Source organism: Protopterus annectens, chromosome 4.part0, assembly GCF_019279795.1.
Source record: "Protopterus annectens isolate FY-2018-M chromosome 4.part0, PAN1.0, whole genome shotgun sequence".
In the NCBI taxonomy this organism is placed as follows: domain Eukaryota; kingdom Metazoa; phylum Chordata; order Ceratodontiformes; family Protopteridae; genus Protopterus; species Protopterus annectens.
Window position 1 is genome coordinate 1332321285 of NC_056733.1, and position 20732 is coordinate 1332342016.

At 39.0% G+C, this 20732-nt stretch overlaps 1 protein-coding gene across 1 annotated transcript in view; it reads right to left on the reverse strand.

The window, feature by feature from the left end:
* RAD50 (RAD50 double strand break repair protein) overlaps nt 1–14351 on the reverse strand; it is a gene marked incomplete in the record, with an annotated part of 1663481 nt that extends 1649130 nt beyond the window's left edge. Inside the window, 1 exon segment of the mRNA XM_044069198.1 lies at nt 13980–14351. Coding sequence (XP_043925133.1) covers nt 13980–14108 — 129 coding nt within the window.
* Nucleotides 14352–20732: the final 6381 nt, after the last annotated feature.

Genomic DNA, 20732 nt, shown 5'->3' on the forward strand with positions numbered 1-20732 from the left:
TGAATCTCTTAGCCACAATGTAGTAGTGAAAGGAACCACAGTTTGGTTCAATATAACAAATATCCATAAAATAGCATGGCAGAAACAGTATTACATTACATATATATATATATATATATATATATACATATACATATACATATACATATATATATATATATATATATATATATATATATATATATATATAAAATATTAATCATTTCATAGCACTCCATCTGTAGTACAGACATAGCTTGCCTATGCAGTGTCATACTTCCAGAAACTATGTATAGATTTATGAATATTTGTTTGAGAGGTAGACTTAATCATCAGAGAAGGTATCCCTAGGGGTAGTGTATAAAGAGAATTCATGAAATAAACCACAACAGATGAAACAAAGTGGTATATCCAGATATGTTTAGAGCTATATACAGGGGTGTCTTGATTCTGGGAAAAGGAAATGCTAATATGCAATGTACTTTAATCATTACCCCTAAAACACTTGCATTTTGCTTCATTATGTAGGAACCTGGACAGTGCCTGTTTGACTCCCAGGTGACTAGTTTCTGATTTCACTGTTGTTGGAAGTTTACTCCACATTGCATGGTCTAGTCTGAAAAAGTTTTTCCCCCTATGGTAGTTTTAGATGGGGTCTGCTTAAGATTAGAATATGTTCTTGGAAATCTCTTAAAGAGTGTAGACCTTTTCCATTATTGGCAGCTTTCTTCTCAGGAGTGGTTAGTAACCTTAATTTAATACTTTGCATATTAGTGTACCTAATAAGAAAGTAGATCTTGCTGTCATAGGTAGCCAGTTTAGTTTCTTTAGTATAACACAGTGGTGTGCCCATGAATCTGTCATTAGACCAAATTTGCAAATTATTTTATCTATTTGCAATCTTTGTATATGACACACCAAGCTAAATACTAGAAGTCAAATGCCATAACAAAGTTTTGGAAGTAGAACATTTTTAGCAAGAGCAAGCCAGGATTCTGTTGAGACTAGAGGACTGATTTTGTAGCAGAGCTTTAGTTGGGAAAGGACTTTGTAACAATTAAATCAGTATTTGATGAGAGATAAATAGCTAGGTCTAGAGTGATGTGTAGATGTTATTTATAATGTATGGAATGGTATTGTTGTGCATGTTATAAGTGGTAAAGATAGGCAGGATAAGAAGTTTGTAATCACAGGCAAAAGGAATGTCTAAGCTTGGGAAGACTATTCACAGTATTCTTGGAAGACTTGAGGTCCTTGTTGTATAGCAGTGTTAGTATATTTAAAGATTTTTTTCTTCTAGTTTTACCATTCAAACAATAATTCCTCGAGCATCAACTTCCTGAAAATCAGTTCACCGACAATGCTGACATTTCTTAATGCACACATGCTCCTCCTTACAGCAGACTGTCGAACTGCAAAGTAACTTTTTTTTTTCTTCAAACTGTCCTGGCCAACCTGCAGCTGTAAGTGGGAGGGCGTTCATCCCCTCCCCCATAGTTCCGGCTTCCAGTTACACTAAAGCATTGTGCCAAGAAGAGCGCAAACTTTGTTAATTAAAATAAATAAAAACTGCGCCCTTTAAGAGGCTGGCCTTTACGGCACCCTAGGTGGTCGCCTAGTTCGCCTATGCCTAAGGCCGGCCGTGTCTGCAAGTCACTGATGTGCTCACTTTTCATCCTGTCAATAATTAATACACAAAAATAGTTTAAATCTTTAAACAAAGTCACCATAAATCTTTGGAAAACAGAAGATGCAAACTCTGCCAAATAGTAATATGCATACTAATAATTAATTATTCTTAGAAATGTCATCATCAGGCAGCACTTGTTGATAAAGGTAAAATCAATTTTCAAGAACATAGTTCCACCACACAACTGATACTGGATATACTTCACCAGCAACTTAGTTTACTCAAACATGTAACCACCACACAGACAAACTGAACCATCTGTTTACTATGTGAACAACAGGTGTAGGATCACTCACTACGTTTTACAGGACTTGTTAGATTAGGGATTTCCATCTGAAAATAGTTATTAGACGTTAGACAAGCTAAAGGGTAAAATAAATTGTGTTTCATTTATGCATAAAAGACACTTAAGCAGAAAGGAAAACGACCTTGCTGGCTAGGAAATGGTGTTTCATTTATGCATACGTTTTAGAAAATCAGAAACGAAGAATCTTCCACTGAATGTTTAACCTTGCTGAAATAACAGTTTCGCAATGGAAGATTGCAGACAGTTCTTGTTATGTTCCTTTCTCAAGGGAAAGATAAAACCTTACAGAATGTTCTTTGCGCATACAAGACAAAGCCTAGCACCAAGGTTAGGAAAAGTAAATAATTAACTGGACTGAAGCAATATAATTTACTGTGTTCTGGATAGCAGGGCAGTTAAAGTTAGTAAGTTATTTTGACCTGTTACTTCAGAGAAGATGACAAATACTCGAGCCCGAGTACAGAAAATAGGTCATCTAGAGACTATGTCAGTTTACGTTGTTAAGGACAATCAGAATATCTTTTTCTTTCGGCTGCTCCCGTTAGGGGTCGCCACAGCAGATCAACTGTTTCCATTTCTTCCTATCCTCTGCATCTTGCTCTGTCACACCAACCACCTGCATGTCCTCTCTCACCACATCCACAAACCTCATCTTAGGCCTTCCTCTTTTCCTGTTACCTGGCAGCTTCATCCTTTGCATCTTTTTCCCAATATACGCTGCATCCCTCCTCAGCACATGTCCAAACCAACAAAATCTTGCGCCTCTGGCTTTGTCTCCAAACCTTCCAACCTCTGCTGACCCTCTAATATACTTATTCCTAATCCTGTCCATCCTCGTCACACCCAGTGCAAATCTTAACATCTTCAACTCTGCCACGTCAAGCTCTGACTCCTACCTTTTTGTCAATGCCACTGTCTCTAACCCGTATAACATAGCTGGTCTCACTACCCTCCTGTAGACCTTCCCTTTCACTCTTACTGGTACTCGTCTGTCACAAATCACTCCTGACACTCCTCTCCACCCACTCCACCCTGCCTGTACTCTCTTCTTCACCTCTCTTCCACACTCACCATTACTCTGAACTGTTGATCCCAAGTACTTACACTCATTCACCCTCACCACCTCTATTCCTTGCATCCTCACCATTCCTCTATCCTCCCGCTCATTCACACACATATATTCTGTCTTAGTCCTGCTGACCTTCATTCTTCTTCACTCTAGAGCATATCTCCACCTCTCCAGGGTCTCCTCCACCTGTTCCCTACTCTCACAACAGATCACAATGTCATCTGCAAACATCATAGTCCACGGGGACTCCTGTCTAATCTCATCTGTCAACCTGTTCATCACCATTGCAAATAAGAAAGGGCTCAGACCTGATCCTTGATGTAATCCCACCTCCACCTTAAACGCATCCATCACTCCCACCGCAGACCTCACCGCTGTCACACTACCCTCGTACATATCCTGTACCACCCTTACATACTTCTCTGACACTCCCAACTTCCTCATACAATACAACTCCTCTCTAGGCACCCTGTCATATGCTTTCTCTAAATCCACAAATACACAATGCAACTCCTTCTGACCTTCTCTGTACTTCTCCATCAACACTCTCAGAGCAAACATTGCATCTGTAGTGCTCTTTTTTGCCATGAAACCATACTGCTGATCACTAATCATCACCTCCCTTTTTAACCTAGCTTCCACTACTCTTTCCCATAACTTCATGCTGTGACTGATCAGTTTAATCCCTCTGTAGTTACTACAGCTCTGCAGTTTAATCCCTCTGTAGTTACTACAGCTCTGCACATCACCCTTATTCCTAAAAATCGGTACCAAAACACTTTTTCTCCATTCCTCAGGCATCCTCTCACTTTCCAAGATTTCATTAAACAATCTAGTTAAATACTCCACTGCCATTTCACCTAAACACTTCCATGCTTCCACAGGTATGTCATCTGGACCAACAGCCTTTCCGTTCTTCATCCTCTTCATAGCTATCCTTACTTCCTCCTTGCTAATCCACTGTACTTCATGATTCACTATCCGCACACCATCCAACCTTCTCTCCCTCTCATTCTCTTCATTCATCAACCCCTTAAAGTACTCTTTCCATCTGCTCAACACACACTCCTCGCTTGTGAGTACGTTTGCCTCATTATCCTTTATCACCCTTACCTGCTGCACATCTTTACTAGCTCGGTCCCTCTGTCTTGCCAATAGGTACAGGTCCTTTTCTCCTTCCTTAGTGTCCAACCTTTTATACAACTCTTCATACGCCTTATCCTTAGCCTTCACCACCTCTCTCTTTGCCATGCACCTCATCTCCTTATACTCTTGTCTACTTTCTTCATCTCTTTGATAATCCCACATCTTCTTCGCCAACCTCTTTCTCTGTATACTCTCCTGTACTTCATTCCACCACCAGGTCTCCTTGTCCTCCTTCCTCTTTCCAGATGTCACATCAAGCACCCTTCTGGCCATCTCTCTTACTAGCTCTGCTAATAGTGTTATAGTAGTTTCTTTATGGCTTGACAATTCTTGTAACAGTAACTTTGGTTCATACCCGCTATTTCAGCAATCTTAGTAGCAATTGACAGAGAATATTATTATAATTGAGTAAAAGATATGCTTGGAGAAACCAGCCCAGTACTGACTGTGCTCTCTATGTGCTCTTAAGGGAAATTGCACTTGATGCAAAGAGCTACATCTGGAAACACTGTGTGTGTACTTGTAATCTTCCCAGTGAATGTTCTCCTACTGTTGCCAGTGGTGAAGATTGAGGCTCCTTGATTACTGGTTCAGTGGTGGGGCGCACAAACTGCTACATCCTTTTACTTACAAGGATTTCCAAAACTGCGCACATGGCTCTAAAAGAGGCTTGACTCAAACCCAGCAGAGCAAGAATTTACATTATCCTTAATATGCTGGACTACAAGGGTACATCCAAGCATCCTTTAATATTTGGATAGTCTTACTGTTGCATATTTGATGGTCTAGTGGTGTGATTACCACCACCCCAGGTTATTTTCTAACATCTCAAAGGAGTTCTTCCCCAACCATCTTCAAATTCTCCACTCCAATCTGTGAAGCATCTCTCTCTTTTGCCAAATCCTAGATGCAGTACTTGATATTTGCTCTGAATCTCAGCTTACACTTATATGTTTATTTAAATCACACAGTCAGCAATACAACACACACACTACTAAATAACTTAAAATCTAGTAGAAAAGCAATCTGAGCATAAGAAACAAAAAAAGTCATACGTTTCCCCAAAGACAGACAGACAGACACACACACACACACACACACACACACACACACACACACACACTCAACTGCTTACATATGAATTGTTCTCAATCTTCTTTTCAGTCATATGAATTTCTGAATGTTCTCTACTACAATAATAGGTTCACAGATTACTATTAGGCTACTTGCCCTTGTGGGCTATTTTAAGCCTAGCTGGTTACCACATGTGAAAATCAAACCCTCCACTTTGTGTTTGAAAGGTAAACACCTTAACCATTATTCCCACCTCACACGCAGAAAGAATAATTTGGGTTCTCGAGTCAAACTCACACAACTGTTTTCTGGAGTCCGATGTTTTACCACAGTATTATGGAGGCATACTGGTTTCCTCCAGTTATTAATTATCCATCATGAGAACTTCTGAGGTATCTGTCAAACCTTATTTATTCCAAATCTGCCACTTTCCAATCTCTGCAGTTGAATTTTAAGACTTACCACTTGCACCCCTGCAATCACTTTAAAGACTATTCAAGACTTGCTCAAATCTTCTTTTGTTTTCTAATATGTACACGTAACATTTCTTATTACAGCTCCTAAATGCATTAGCACTGCTCCAGCCTTGCTGGCAATAATCCTTACTGAGTTAAGGTAATACATTGCAAGCAAGCTAAATCCTGTTAATCAGAGATCGATCCCCACAAATACTACGCTCAACTCCGAATCACTCAGTCCAATCAATGTTACTGAATCAGCACCAGGAAAAGAAAAGGCACTTGAGGCTAGTGTATTTTAGACACTTAAAAATAATACATTAACAGGTGTGTGTGTGTGTGTGTGTGTGTGTGTGTGTGTGTGTGTGTGTGTGTGTGTGTGTCCTTCAAAGTGTAGGGTAGACTTGATTGTAACAGTACCTACATAGTTTACTTAGCTAGAGGAACTTCTTGCAGTAGCATTTATATAGATAAAACTAGTGGACATTATCACAATGAATAAAAATTAATTAACTTTGTAATAATTGTATATGGAGCTTTACTCCCACGGCCTCAATTGAAAACGGGCTCATTCTGTCCCAATGGAATTTCCTGGTTAAGAAACTGCAAATAAAAAAAATAAAAGAATGTGTGTACATACAATTAGAAATAAAGATCAAAGGCATGCCTTGTATAAACATTATTTTGTCTGGTCTTTCTTAACTTTACATATGACATCCTGGACCATTCAGTTGTTGATCCAATGGGTGGGGACATATCTTACTTAGAAATGCAATGTCTGTTGAGACCAATAGCTAATTTAAGGTCAGTATTAAATAAATATATATAACACATACATATGTTCAAATATAAAATGCTTAGTCAAAAGCCAAGCCAGCACAGCATTAAAACATGTGCTTTATGTGTACTCATTTAGGTTCATAGGATTATAGGCCAACAACCACAGGAGCCCTTATCAGCATAGCTGTGTTTTACAATTATATCTGACAAGTTTCAGTAACCCAAGGTTATTTTAAGGGGTATATGTAGGTTAGGGGTTAGATGGTCAAGCGTTTACAAGCTGTCACAAACACAAGTGCCAGACCAGGAGTGAATTTCCTATTGTCAATCTACTGGTCCTGGTTATGCATGAATTGGGTTAGGGAAGAACTCTGCTTCACATGGACAAGAAGCCTGTTTCAGTGAAAGGATAATATCCGAGATGCATACCTGTGCTCCCAACACAACCTATATATGTCGCAGACAAGATTTAGGTCTGTAGATCAAATAATTTTGATGCTGTTTGCTTTAAGGATATGCAGAAGGTCCATCAGATTGGGATTCAAGAATGCCTTGTAAGCCAGACATAGATCGTCCCTCAACAATCTGTAGCAGACAAAGTACAGGGATAGGGCTTTGAGACGATGTGTTTAAGTCCTGTATTATTTATGTGAGGAGCCTCAGTGGATGTTCCACTTGTTACATGTGCCTTGTCAGGTACACACCAAAGGAGGAAATATACTCAATGAGTACTCTGATAAGAGCTGAGTACAGTCGAATGATTATTTCTTGAATCTAGATGCCATACCCTTGCTTATAGCTTGTGCAACACAGAATGATTTCCTTGCCACATGGACATCTGATAGTCAAAGGCCAGATTACAGTCTACAGACAGCACCAAATACCTGTTTAATATGGCTACTTTTAAGGGTGTGTTATCAATGTGGTCTTTTTCATGAAAAGCAGACTTCCCAAAGGACACTATTATGCATTTCTTGGCATTGACTTTTAGACTGTGACTCTGGCACCAGTAATTAGTCTGTGTCAGGCCATCTTGCAGAGTATTAGTGTCTTGGAGAAATTCTCGGACTATGCCTAGTTTGCAATCATTCACAAAGTTGGTCAGCCAGAGGTCCTTGATTTCTCAAAAGTAGATACCAATAAGGAGCAGACTCAGTACAGAGCCTTCAGGAACTCTGCTAGTGACCGGCCTCTTTTTGGGTTTCATCTGTAAGACACCTGGCTATCCAAAGGGTGATACAGAGCTTTATACCCAATTTTCTGAGTTTTTCTACAACACCCAAGTGGGGTATAGCATTGAAAGCCTTGGTCAGGTCAAAGTAAGCAGTATGCACCATTTGTCCCTTGTCCATTGTTTTGGTGACCTTCTCAAAGAACTCCATCAGGTTAAGTAGGCATGGCCTGCCCATGATGAAACCAAATTGAGTTGGACTCTATGTCTAAAGGTTTACTATGTCACTGTTCTCATTTCCATGATAATTCCTTCCAGGACTTTGCATATGAGACTAGTCAGACTTATGGGTCTACTGGGGTCAGTAGATGGCCCACCCTCATGCAGAGGGATGATGGTTGCAATTTTTAATTCGTATGGCATGAAGCCTGTCTGGAGGTTACGGCTAAATAGTGACAGGTCATCATTTATGCTATTTAGAAGGTATCCTGAGAGATTATCACAGCCCACTGATGCAATGTTCTTATCCTTCAAGGGTGCATTGAGGACCTGCTCCCTAGTGAAAGTTGGTGTGGTCACATTCAGTAGTATTCTTATGGGGGTGTCAGGGGAAACAGGAGTATAAAACTGGAAATTAATTTGCCAGTCAGCAAATTTGCTATACTCTCCAGTTCAGTGTAGGCAGCTCCATTTATAATTAGTTCAGAGTATTATTTTCTACTCCCTTGGTTGCAGATATAGCTGAAGAAAGCCTTGAGATTCCCCTCAGCCTGGGAGGCTACTTTTACCTCAAATTTGGTTTAGTAGATCTGATTAGTCCTCCGAACCGATTGTTTACGTTGATGAGGAGAGGTTTTTTTTTTTTTTTTACCTTGCTGGATGGTGCACTTCCTAATTTTTGCCATGAGTTTCTTCTTTGTCTTATACAACATACTGGTGTTAGGATTCCACCAGGGTACCTTCTTTTTTTGAGTTTGCTCAGTGTTTATACATGGTAGGTACAGCTGTCTCCATGCAGCTGTTAATATGATTATACATGATTTCTGAAACAATTCCACATAGGCAGTGGTTCTCAGTGTTTGGGGGGGGGCTTGAAATGTTGCCAGGGTATCACTTAATATTATGAAGTTTGCCTCAGAATAGCTCTTAAATGTTCCAGGGTTAGTTGGGGTCTTAGTATTTTTCCCGCCCTTAAAGGAGGCAGTTTTATAATCTGACATTACCAGACAGAACATTACACTGGGGGGGGGGGGGTGCAGCATTCCCCCATGTCAGTGGGGATCAGATCCAGAATGCTTGCACCCCTTGTGGGAGTCAGGAATCTCTGGGCTTGCAAATTTGGGGTCCCATACAATTCCCAGTTTAAAGCAGGGTAGTTAAAGTTGCCCATGAACATGGGTCAATACCACATCATCAAAAACACTATGTAGCTTAATTCCTATTTAAATCGACCCCTAAACAGTGAACACCTTTTTATCAAAAGTTCACATCAACGAACATATTAACCGGGGCAAAGAGTTAGCTGTCCAACATTCGAAGATAGCCCTTTTCCCTACTGTAGTGCAATCTCGGAGTTGGTAAAATTTTGATGATGTGTCGTTTTGATGAAAGGCTGTTCACTATTTAGGGGTTGATGAATAAGTGTTTGCTGAATAGTGTTTTCGATGATGTGATACATACCCATGAATGTAGGTAGCTCTACTTAGGGTACTGGATTGAATGGAGGGCATACTGGATTGAATGGAGAGCGTCTTTAGTATGTTTAGGTACGCATTATGGATGTGAGTCATAGAAGGGGACCTATTGCTTGCAAGGGTATAGTATAGGTCCACAGATTCATAGGTTCATAGGCGTTTACTAGGCTGATGACCACAAGGGCCTTTTTAAGACTAGCCATGCATCCCAAATCTCTGACAAGTTCTTATACCCTTGATAAGTGTAAGCATGGGCCTGGGAGATGAAACATTTACAGGTTAACTTGTCCATTAGGGACATATGTGCCAAACCAGGGATGAAATTCTGGTTTCCCATCCACCTGTCCAAGTTGCACTTGAATTGGGTTAGGGAGAAACTCTGTTTCATATGGATGGGGAGCCTGTTCCATAGATGGGCTAGTCTCTGGGATACATACCTATCTTTCCAGCAGGTCATATTTATATTTCAGGCAAGGTTTAAGTCTTTAGAATGGGTAATTATGGTACTGTTTATTTTCTGGATGTAAAGGAGGTCCATCAGATTGGGGTCTGACAATGCCAGGCATAGATCTCCTCTCAAAAGCCTGTAGTGGACAGAATACAGGGATACAGCCTTGAGGCAGTCTGCATAGGACATGTTACTTACACCCTGTATTTTTTTAATGAGGAACCTCTGTGGAAATTCCAATTGCTGGATATGCCTGGTTAGGTACATACCAAAGAAGGAACTGTACTCAATGATAGGTCTGATGAATGCCAAATACAGTGGAACAATAACTTCCTTGGACTTAGATGCCATACCTTTGTTTATAAGTTGCACAACATAGAATAATTTCCTCACCACTGTAGACACATTATGATCACAGACTAAATTCATATCTATGTGTGTCCCTAAAGTCCATGACTACCAGGTCAACTCTAAGGGATGTGTCATCAGTATGATAGTTACCAGGGATGGACGACTTCCCAAAGGATGCATTTCTTGGCATTTAGTTTTAGTCCATGGCTATGACACCAGTTATTTGCCTGTGTCAGCCCCGCCTGGAGAACATTTGTGTCAGTGTGAGATTCAATGACAGCTCCTAATCTGCAATCATCTGCATATTTAGTCAGCCAGAGACCACTGACATTGTCCTTGACTTCTGAGAAATAAATGCCAAAAAAAAGCGGTCCAAGGACTGATCCCCGAGGGACTCCACTTGTGACTGGCCTCATTGTAGAGGTGGACTACACAATTCTAACTTCCTGGAACCTGTTTGTGAGCCAATGGGCTATCCACCGGGTGACATGGGTTTGTACCCAACCTCTTAGGTTTGTCAACAATGCCAGAGTAGGGTAATGTGCCAAACGCTTTGGCCAGGTCAAGGTAGGCAGTGTGAACAATTTTGCCCGCATCCGTTGCTTTGGTGACCTTCTCAAGAAGTCCACCAGGGTGAGTAGGCATGATCTGCCCTTGACGAAACGAAACTGGGTTGGGTCCAGTGTCTGGAGGTTTACTATGTCTCTGCTGATGAGCTCTATGATAATTATTTCCATGGCTTTTCATACAAGACTAGCGAGACTTATGGGTCTGTAGTTTCCAGGGTATGTAGATGGCCCACCTTTGTGCAGAGGGATGACTGTTGCCTTTCTCCTTTCATGAGGCATGAAGCCTGTTTGGAGGCTACACTTGAACAGTAATTCCAGAGGCTTTGATAGGTCATGTTTCATGCTGTTTTAGAAGGCATCCTGGGATACTGTCTGGGACCATTTATGTAGTCTTCTTGGTCTTAGAGACAGAGCATTAAGGGCCTGTTTCCTAGTGATAGCAGGGGGAGTTATATTTGATGATGTTTCCTGAGGGAAGGTTGAGGGGAAGAGAGGCATAAAGTTGGTAAAGTTGGAGCTGAATTTATCAGCCAGGAGGTTTGCTACATCTTCTGGCTCAGTATAGGTGGCTCCATTTACAGTGAACTCTGCACACAATTGTGTATTGCCTTTGAGGTTGCAGACATAGCTAAAGAATGCTTTGTGGTTGTTCTTGGCCTGGGAGGCCAAACTTCCCTCAAATTTGGGCTTTAGTAGACTTTTATTTGTCCTCTGAGTTGTTTGTTTAGCTGGATGGGACTCTGCCTATAGCAATTTGGACATGCAGAATCTCAAGCGAGTCATGCTCTTTGGCTAGCCTTGAGGTGCATTGCTTTTGATGTAAATCGAGACACCTCCACCTTTAGTTCCTTCTTGTGCAGTAGCTGGTCTAAATGTGCGAAAGGCATTACAGCTTTGCACTGCCAAGATACTCTCCATGGCTTTAAACCAGGCCTTGTTAACTGCGCAGATGCCTGTATTCTCCAGGGACAGTAGAGCTTTTTAACTTACTTTATAGTATTTTATGCATGCAAATATATATTTTTTTAATGTTTAAAGCACTGATCGATGTCTCTGAATCTTACTGGCTTGCAATGGTCAGAGGATTTCTGCCATTTTTTCTATTTAATCTTTACATGTTTAGTTAACTCAGTTGTGATGAAGTCAATTCCTAAGACAAAAGCATTTTAATTGAATATGTCTCTAAAGTTGGAAACATCATACTCCACTTGTATTAGTTTAATATTGCATCATTTGTAGCAATCTGATGATCAACAAAACAGATCATAATGTAGTGCACAGATGACATTAAAATGCTTTTCCAGAAGATAACTGGCATTGGAGGTGAGAAGTCTAGGCAAGTGTGTTCTGCACCACATGGGTTAATAACTACAAGTCTCACCAATGATGGAATGTAGGAGTTTTTTTTTTTTCAATAAAAAGCAAACATTTCAATATCCAATGAGAAGAACTTCAAAGGACAGAAAAGTAGAAATAAACAGTGATCTGAGAAAGTATTTTGCAGTTATAGAAGATGTATTTTGTCTACATGGAATAAACTGCAAGTAATCCTCACAATGAAACAATATTACAACATAAATAAATATACAAATGAATGAATGCAATACAGTTTTCTGGAGGCCAAAATAATAATGAGTAAACCAACTACTGAGACAGCCAAGACGTATTTTTCTACAGCTTTACTAAAAGACTGTATCTCACCACAATATTTTCTAAACATTGTTAATTTATTCACTCTAATACGGCACAAGGGCTGATCATTGATGACACCGCTTATCAATACTCTACGATAACTCTGCTGGTGAAGCACTATTCTCTTGCGCCATAGCCAAACTATGGAACTCCCTCCCACCCACAATTATCTCCGTACGTACCATCATGCACCCACTTCAAAACTTTACTAAAAGCTCACCTAAAAACATGCTGGCTATGTCCTTGCAACTCCCATTTTAATATCATCCACCCCATCCAACTACTACATTTCTTTCCACCTCACTAACTACCTTGATTATAGCAAGCTCTGATGCTCATAAGCCTAGTACTTATTATACAGCAGGAACTTCTTATTCTAACATTTGTTAATGTCTGTTATGTACTTTGCAGATAAAGATTCTAGTTGTCTACTGATGTACTTTGTTCTTCATCTGTAAATATGTTTGTAATTAATTGCTATGTTAATCAAATTGTTAATCGCTATGTAATCCAATGTAACTACTGTCTGTTTGTTTACTTTAATTGTGGAGCTTTTCTCCCCGGGCCTCCACTGAAAATGTACCTATGTCCAGTCGGACACTCCTGGTCAACAAATGTAAATAAATAAAATCACCTGCCCCTCTTTTTTGGGGTCAGTACAGACTTCCACAAGGGTGTGCCTAAAAGCTAATGTAAAAACATATAAATGTGCTGAAACTTTAGGAGAAAATATTTTATGACACTAATGCAGAAATCTATGGTAATGTATCTGAAACTAAATAATGTGACAAGAACTTAAAAAAAAAAAAAAAAATCCACTACAGTAATAATGTTGTTTTTATGTCTTTCGGCTTTTCCTGGTTAGGGGTCGCCACAGTGGAACTCCAGTCCGCTATTGATTGGCAATAGATTTTTATGTGCCGAGTTGCCAGCTCTGACACACAACCTTCAACGAAGGTACGTCCATTCACGCATGCTTCCACACATAAGACGCCCTAGCTGAGAATCGAACAGGACAACATCTTACTGTGAGGCGACAACACAGCACCACCACCACAGTATTATGTTTTACTTTAATAACACACAATCCAAGTATTTTTTGTTGTTCAATATGTGGCTGTCAAATTGTGTTTTTCAACAATAAATGTTTCATTCCAAGCAGCATTTGAAAAGGCAGTAGCACTGTTGTGGTCAGTTGTCAGCCATGACAAGCCACAAAAGCAACAACCAAGGATAGAGAACACACAGACAAAAGAGAATAAATACTGAAGAGAAAACGTAAACACTACAATAAAAAGTTGATAGCTGTTCCTTGCTCATCCCACAGTTATCCAAGGCTGAGAGACTTAAATTAAGTTTAGGACTTACTGACATCAACTTATCTCACCGACCAAGAAATAAAAGAGACCTCCCAGATCATTACTTTCAGATTTTCTACAGGGGAACACATCTGGAATAAGAACTGTATTAAAATTAGAAATCTGATTAACTGGGGTTACCCCTAGAAAACGTGTACAAAATATGATAAGTTACAATGCACAGAAAACTTACAGTCTTTCCAGCACCGTTGGGTCCCACCAGTATGGTTAGAGGACTAAAAAAAGAGATAACTTGTTTATTCTTATCTTCTACGCCAAAACTCCTCACGCCAAGGACGCTCATTTTGTCAATCTTAGACATTTTTGCAGATTTTCTTCAGTTGTATCAGACAGTAAACTTATAACGGCAAATCTACTCACAATCAAAAATGAAACTAGTTGGACAACAATTAAATCAGTTTTCTTGCAAGCCAGCAAACAGGTACAAACATACATAAATCTTTAGCAAATAGGAAGTGAAAATTTCAAATGGACAAACTTTTCCTATAGGAATAAGCAATGATACCACATGTGCGAAAAAACATAGCAATCTCGTCACTCTACGTGAAAGTATTACGTCACGTGCGACGTGCTTCTTGAATGGGTTACAGTGTCAGGAGGAAGTATTTACGATAGGAGGAGAAATGTGAACTTAAATAAAGAAAAGTTTGCCTTTTCTTCCGGCTTATATGTTGTTCCAATCTGTAAAGAATATATTACATTTTTAAATAGTAGTACATTTTCTTTTATTTCACAACAATTATTTTTTTCTGAGTTTGCATGCAAGTATTTTTCTGTTATTATGAGATAAGCATTATTTGCATATGATTTTGCCAATAGGTAATGTTAGCACTACGCTTTGAGTAAGCGGCAAGTTAACATGCGCGCATCTTGCATTTGTTGTCCTACAAGACGAAAGCTGAAAGTACAGGTGTTCAGTATTTCTACTGTTTAGAGTGGTTACGATGTAAGAGGCCTTATTTTGACGTCGGTATGTAAGGGATGTTCCCGCTGAAGTCGTACGCATACCTCTCAACTGCTATTGTTATGTCTGTGCGGTGCTATTTATTTGTTTACCGGGATAGTCATCTGGGCCAGACCCCAATTTCAGTGGAGCCCCGGGGAGAAAAGCACCACAGTACAAAAATTACAGTTATAAAGGAGAAGAAATTGCAATAATGTGGTAAAGCCATTACACTCAATAACAAAATAATATTATGTACGAGTTTTAAACATTAGAATCAAAACTAAATTTAGGAATTTATGCAATCAAGCATCTTATATTGAGCGTATGAGGTCTGCATAAAGTAGTATTATTACAATACAAAGAACAGGGGTGACAGGTTGTGCGGCTGTTAAGAGATTGGTGCATGTACATTTCCAGCGTAAGAAAAGGTGGGGGGTATGGAGGAAAGTTTTGAACTTGAGGGATTTTGAGTTGATTTAATGTTTAGAGGCTAAGCATTCCATTTCTTGGCCATTTAATCAGAGTAAAGGAGTTTGCCAGGTGAGAGATTAGGCTATGATTTTGGTCCTCAGGTTTAGTCTTTCTCCTTTTAGTTTAATGATGCTTGTCATAAAGTTAGAACTATATGCGTACATATCTTATCAAATAAATAATCTAAGTCTGTACAAAGATTTCCTTCCATCAATACTATAGAATCTAGTTTATAAATATATATTGAGAAGGCTGGTGCTATATTTTTCATGCTTGGAGGGTGAGAGGTATGCCGTGGCGGCTGGTGACTTCAAATCAAAGGGGGCTGCAGGAGACAGCTGAATGGGTGGGGTCAACGGGAGGGGGGTGTGGCCAACCAGAAAGGGGAGGAGCTATGCTCAAAACCACAAAAACTAACTAAATACACTGCCCTTTGTGCCAAACCGTCATTATGAGAGTCCGATCAAGACAAAATGAAGTGTAGAAGAATAAAAATATTTTAGTGCATTGGCTGCATGACAGCTTACTTAATATCTAAATGGAAGCAAAAAGGTTGTGAGGCATGAAAAAATAAATTACTTTTTAAATACATTAATGGAATGCCAGTCAAAATCAAGTAGCAATCAACTCAAACCAGTTCTTGCACTACAGTTTTAATTATAATTTATATTCACAAAAAGGTTGTGAGGCATGAAAAAATAAATTACTTTTTAAATACATTAATGGAATGCCAGTCAAAATCAAGTAGCACTCAACTCAAACCAGTTCTTGCACTACAGTTTTAATTATAATTTATATTCAACTTTATTAAAGTACCAAGTAACATGCTGAAAGTAGAAATGTCTGATGCCCCCACTTGTAAAAATGTTTCTTATCCAAAAAAAGACCTGCTGCCTGACAACTATCTACTTGTTTCATGGGGAAAACATGATCAAAGTAAAAAATGAAAAGCAAACAAGAAATAAGCTCAAGATACATTGCTTAAAAGGATTACTGTACAGGTTACGGACCACACAGTTGGCATTCTGTTTAGTTTACGGGTAAAGCCTGCAGAGATGACTGGAAGTCTCCAAGTGTAATGAGCTTCTTAAAATAACGTCATCTGTCCTTTATTACAAATGCTGTCGTATGCATTTCAATACCCAAGGCTTATACATTATTTAGTTAAGTATTCTCTACATGGCAACAACAGAAAGGCTTTCAATGTTGGCAATTCTTTAACAGTATGCTTATTAAAGCTTACTTGCATCTTACGATCTCAGCCAAACTTACCTGATGGTCATTAAAGTATTGCTACTTAAACACAGAGCAACAGGCACTTTGAGTAATAAGCATAAATCAACAGTACAAAAAATATGACAGAAACCAGACCATTCTGCAAAAATCAAGGACAGATGAAAAGCCACTCTAGTACTTGTGTCTACCTTGGATGGGGGCAATACTCTGCACATTTACACTGCATAACTACTCCTTGCCTTGCTTCGACATCCAGAGTCACTACATGGGGGAGTGGGGTGCAAGAAGTATGTCACAATTTGAAATGTTTCTGGCTGACTGTGATGGCCCTGACACATTTGTCATACCTCTCAACCTCAGAGCAAGAAATCTAGACAACGCCATACAAAGAAGTGGGACAAAGGCCCAAAAATAAGGACAGTTTTTAAATATTGCTCTTATAAACTTTATAAAGATAATAGAATATGTCATGCATTAGTATGAATTTTCTGAATGGTATGAAATCTGAAACTCAAATGTCTGTCATTATTTTCTAACTTCAGTCTTTAATGATTTGTCACTAATTTGCCAAAAAACCCCACAATTTTGCCAAAAAAAACCCCACAATTTTATGAAAAATGGACCAAAAATGTGATGTAAAAATATAAAATAGCCACACAATACAGCTGGGAACCTGTCAAAGAAGGGACACTTTAACATTAGTACTGCTAACTTGAGCAGCTGACAAAATAAAAGAATCTACATGCATTTCTGAAATAAAAGTAATCTATAACTCTGATTATTACAGTTATTTCTTAATTGTAAACCCTCCACGTTTTCTTCCAAAATTGCTATTTTGCGGAGAGATTACTAGGGGGAAGAGCAACATTTTGAGCCAAAATCAGGGACAGTTGAGAGATTTGGCTATGCCTAATTCTATAAAACAATTTATTTGCATGCACCTCTCAACCTGTTAATGCAATACATCTGGACAAGGCCAAATATATTGGGGGGACATATAAACAGTACTAAAAATTGCTCTTGTATAAACTGAGACAGTTGATAGAACAACGGGTCTTACTTTAGCATGCATTTTTCTGAAGGTTATGAAGTCTGAAACTCAGTGTGTCATTATTTAGTGACTTAATTCCTAAATGATTTTCCAGAAAACCACAAATTTTATGAGGAACAAACCAAAAATAAGAAACAAAAATCTATTCATTCTTTGAAAATCTGGACATTTGGGAGGTATAGTTCAGCTGGGGCTGTCTTTAAGTTTGCCACCCTTCCCCCTCACAAAATCATGGTCGAATGGAGCCTCCCCCTGCAGCCATTCCAATGATCCATTACTTGGCTATTTCACTCCATTTACCATAAACACTAATGTGCATACTGATTTACTTCTATGATGATTTGGACTTCATTTGAAAGTTTTATTTTGCATTTTACAGCACAAACACTAAGACATCTGCTAAACAAACTTAGCATTAAAACTTCTCTGCCCTTGAAACTCACACTCATTGAAACAGCATTGAAACCCACATTCAAAGAAAATACATTTTACCAGTGGCAGAACTGCCCATTTCAGAACATCTTTCCAGTAAACAATGAAACAAAATGCATGCACCCATAATGACAAAACTGACCAGTTCAGAACATTTCCATCATAAAAGTCTACTCAAACTTCTACAGTCCACCATTATCAGTAAATATGCACAATTCTACAGTCCACCATTATCAGTAAATATGCACAATTCTACAGTCCACCATTATCAGTAAATATGCACAATCTCTGAAGAAGTAAAAAAGTCATCTAAATAATTCCACATTAAATAAATCTGTAACTAATGAAGAGGTTGCTGCTAGCAAACACCTTTATATTTCATGGTTTCATCGAAAAATAAAGTGTCTGATGCCCCTGAGGAATAAATTGCCTATATTACATTAAAAATGATAAGCTAGTAATATTGCAATAGGAAATGGATAGCAAACCGATAACAGGCTCATAGTTAGTATCTTAACTTTTTCAGTACGGCAGCATTCACCCCTTGTGGGAGTAGAACCAACAACCATCTGCATCAAATGCAAGTACACAACCTGTTGTGCAATTTACAATGCAAGCTGACTTACCATAAGCAGCACTAAACTTCTCTTCCCCTGCAGCTCTCAGCTCCTTGTAAAATCTACTCAATACTCAACTGCATCTCAACTTTGCAACACAAGAAATCTGGAAAAAGTCAAATTTATTGGGGGGGGGGGTCAAAAGCCCAAAACCCAGGGACACATTAAACATTGCTTGTATAATCTTGGAAAGTTGTTAGAATAAAATGCTGTGTTACCACCATACATTTTACTGCCAAGGTCCCTGTGCAAAAGAGTCAGAGCAACATGCCACTACGCCAAATCAGCTGCTTTGTGAAAGAGAGGAAGACTGAAACTTAAATAGCTATCATTTAATGAATTCAGTTCTCACCATAGCTGTCAACCTCTTAGCACAAAACATCTGGACAAACTCAGTAATGAGGGAATACAGCCCTCAAAAGATATTCAGTGAATTCAGTTTTTGCTATAGCTGTCAACCTTAGCACAAAAACCTGGACAAAGCCAATAATGGGGTAATACAGCCCCAAAAATAAGGACAAATTTCAAATATTCATCTTATAAACTTACAAAACTGCTAGAATAGAAGGTTGTGTTGCTATGTGTTTTCTGAAGAATATGAAGTCTGAAATACAAATCCCTGTGAATTCTACTTCTGACGGAACAAAAACAATTTTCAGCAGAGGCCCAGAGAGAAATATTGCAGACACATGTCTTTGTAAAATGGCAGGACACCAGAGCAAATCCACACAAACACAGGGATGAGATGCACACAGAAGGCACCCCAGCCAAAAATCAAACCAGAAAACCTATAGCTGTGAGGCAACAATTCTACCACTGCACCATCAAATATGTACAGAATTAAACATTCAGAAACCTGAAGTTTGAAATTCAAATGCCTGTCAATTTTATTTAACATTTGTTAAGCAGGACAATCTGACTTGGAACAAAAAAAACAATTTTCAGCAGAGGCCCAGGAAGAAATAATGCAGACATGTCTTTGTAAATAACATAGGACACAAAAGCAAACCCACACAAACACAGGGAGAAGATGCAGACCCCACACAGAAGGCACTCCAGCAAAGAATCAAACCTGAGAACCTGCAGCTGTGAAGCAACAATACTACCACTGCATCATCAAATATCAAGAATTGCAACATTTAGAAACCACAGATATTATGAGGAACAGATCAGATCGAATATGAGGCAAAAATCTGCAATTTTTTTTTTATAAATGGTGGTGGGTAGGGAATTCAGGTCCTTAACACCTGCATACAAGGTACAGGGTTCAAGCCTGGGTATCTCTACCCACCACCATTTGTTCTCTCTAGCCACCAGTATATAGTAACTGGGGCATTTCACACACACACACACACTCCTGTCAGCAACCTAGTATGCTACTAAATCCGTCAGCCCAAACGACTGATCAGTGACCCAGTACTCCTGCATGCTCCGTCACCTACCGGAATTCTGTGACTGAAGCCTGCGCACTGAAAAAGTCTCGCAAGTCCTGCGAGAGCAGCTCAGTCCACTCATTGGCTCTGACTGCGGCTGAAGCAGTCCGGAGCTCCTCTGTGTGGTGCGGTTGTCAACGCACAGAATCCTGGTATCTCACAGCAATGATTGCTGGGTACCTGTTTGTCCCTAACCGGCAGTCGTGAAGTTTTTGTTTAACAGATATTTTTTTTCTTTTTTTCTAGGTGGGGGGGCTGGTCCGGCAGTCCGATAGGACGAGCCGCCCCTGGAGGTATGTATTGTATGTCTGTGTATATTTTATAGGCATTTGGAAACCGATCTTCCTGTTAGTAAACGTGTGTGTCGAGTGGCGTTTGAAAGAAGACATGCATAGAATGGGCATGCCTTCGTTGAAGGCTGGGCATCGAGCTGGCACCTTGGCACTGTAAAAATCAACTGCCAATTAGTAGCGGACCGGAGTTCCATTGTGGCAACCCCTAACTGGGAAAAGCTGAAAGAAGAACAACATATATATATATATATTTATATTTATATTTATATATATATATATATATTTATATATATATATATATATATATATATATATATATATATATATATATATATGTATATAAATATATACATATATATATATATATATATATATATATATATATATATATATATATATGTATTTATATATATGTATTTATATATATGTATAAATACATATATGTA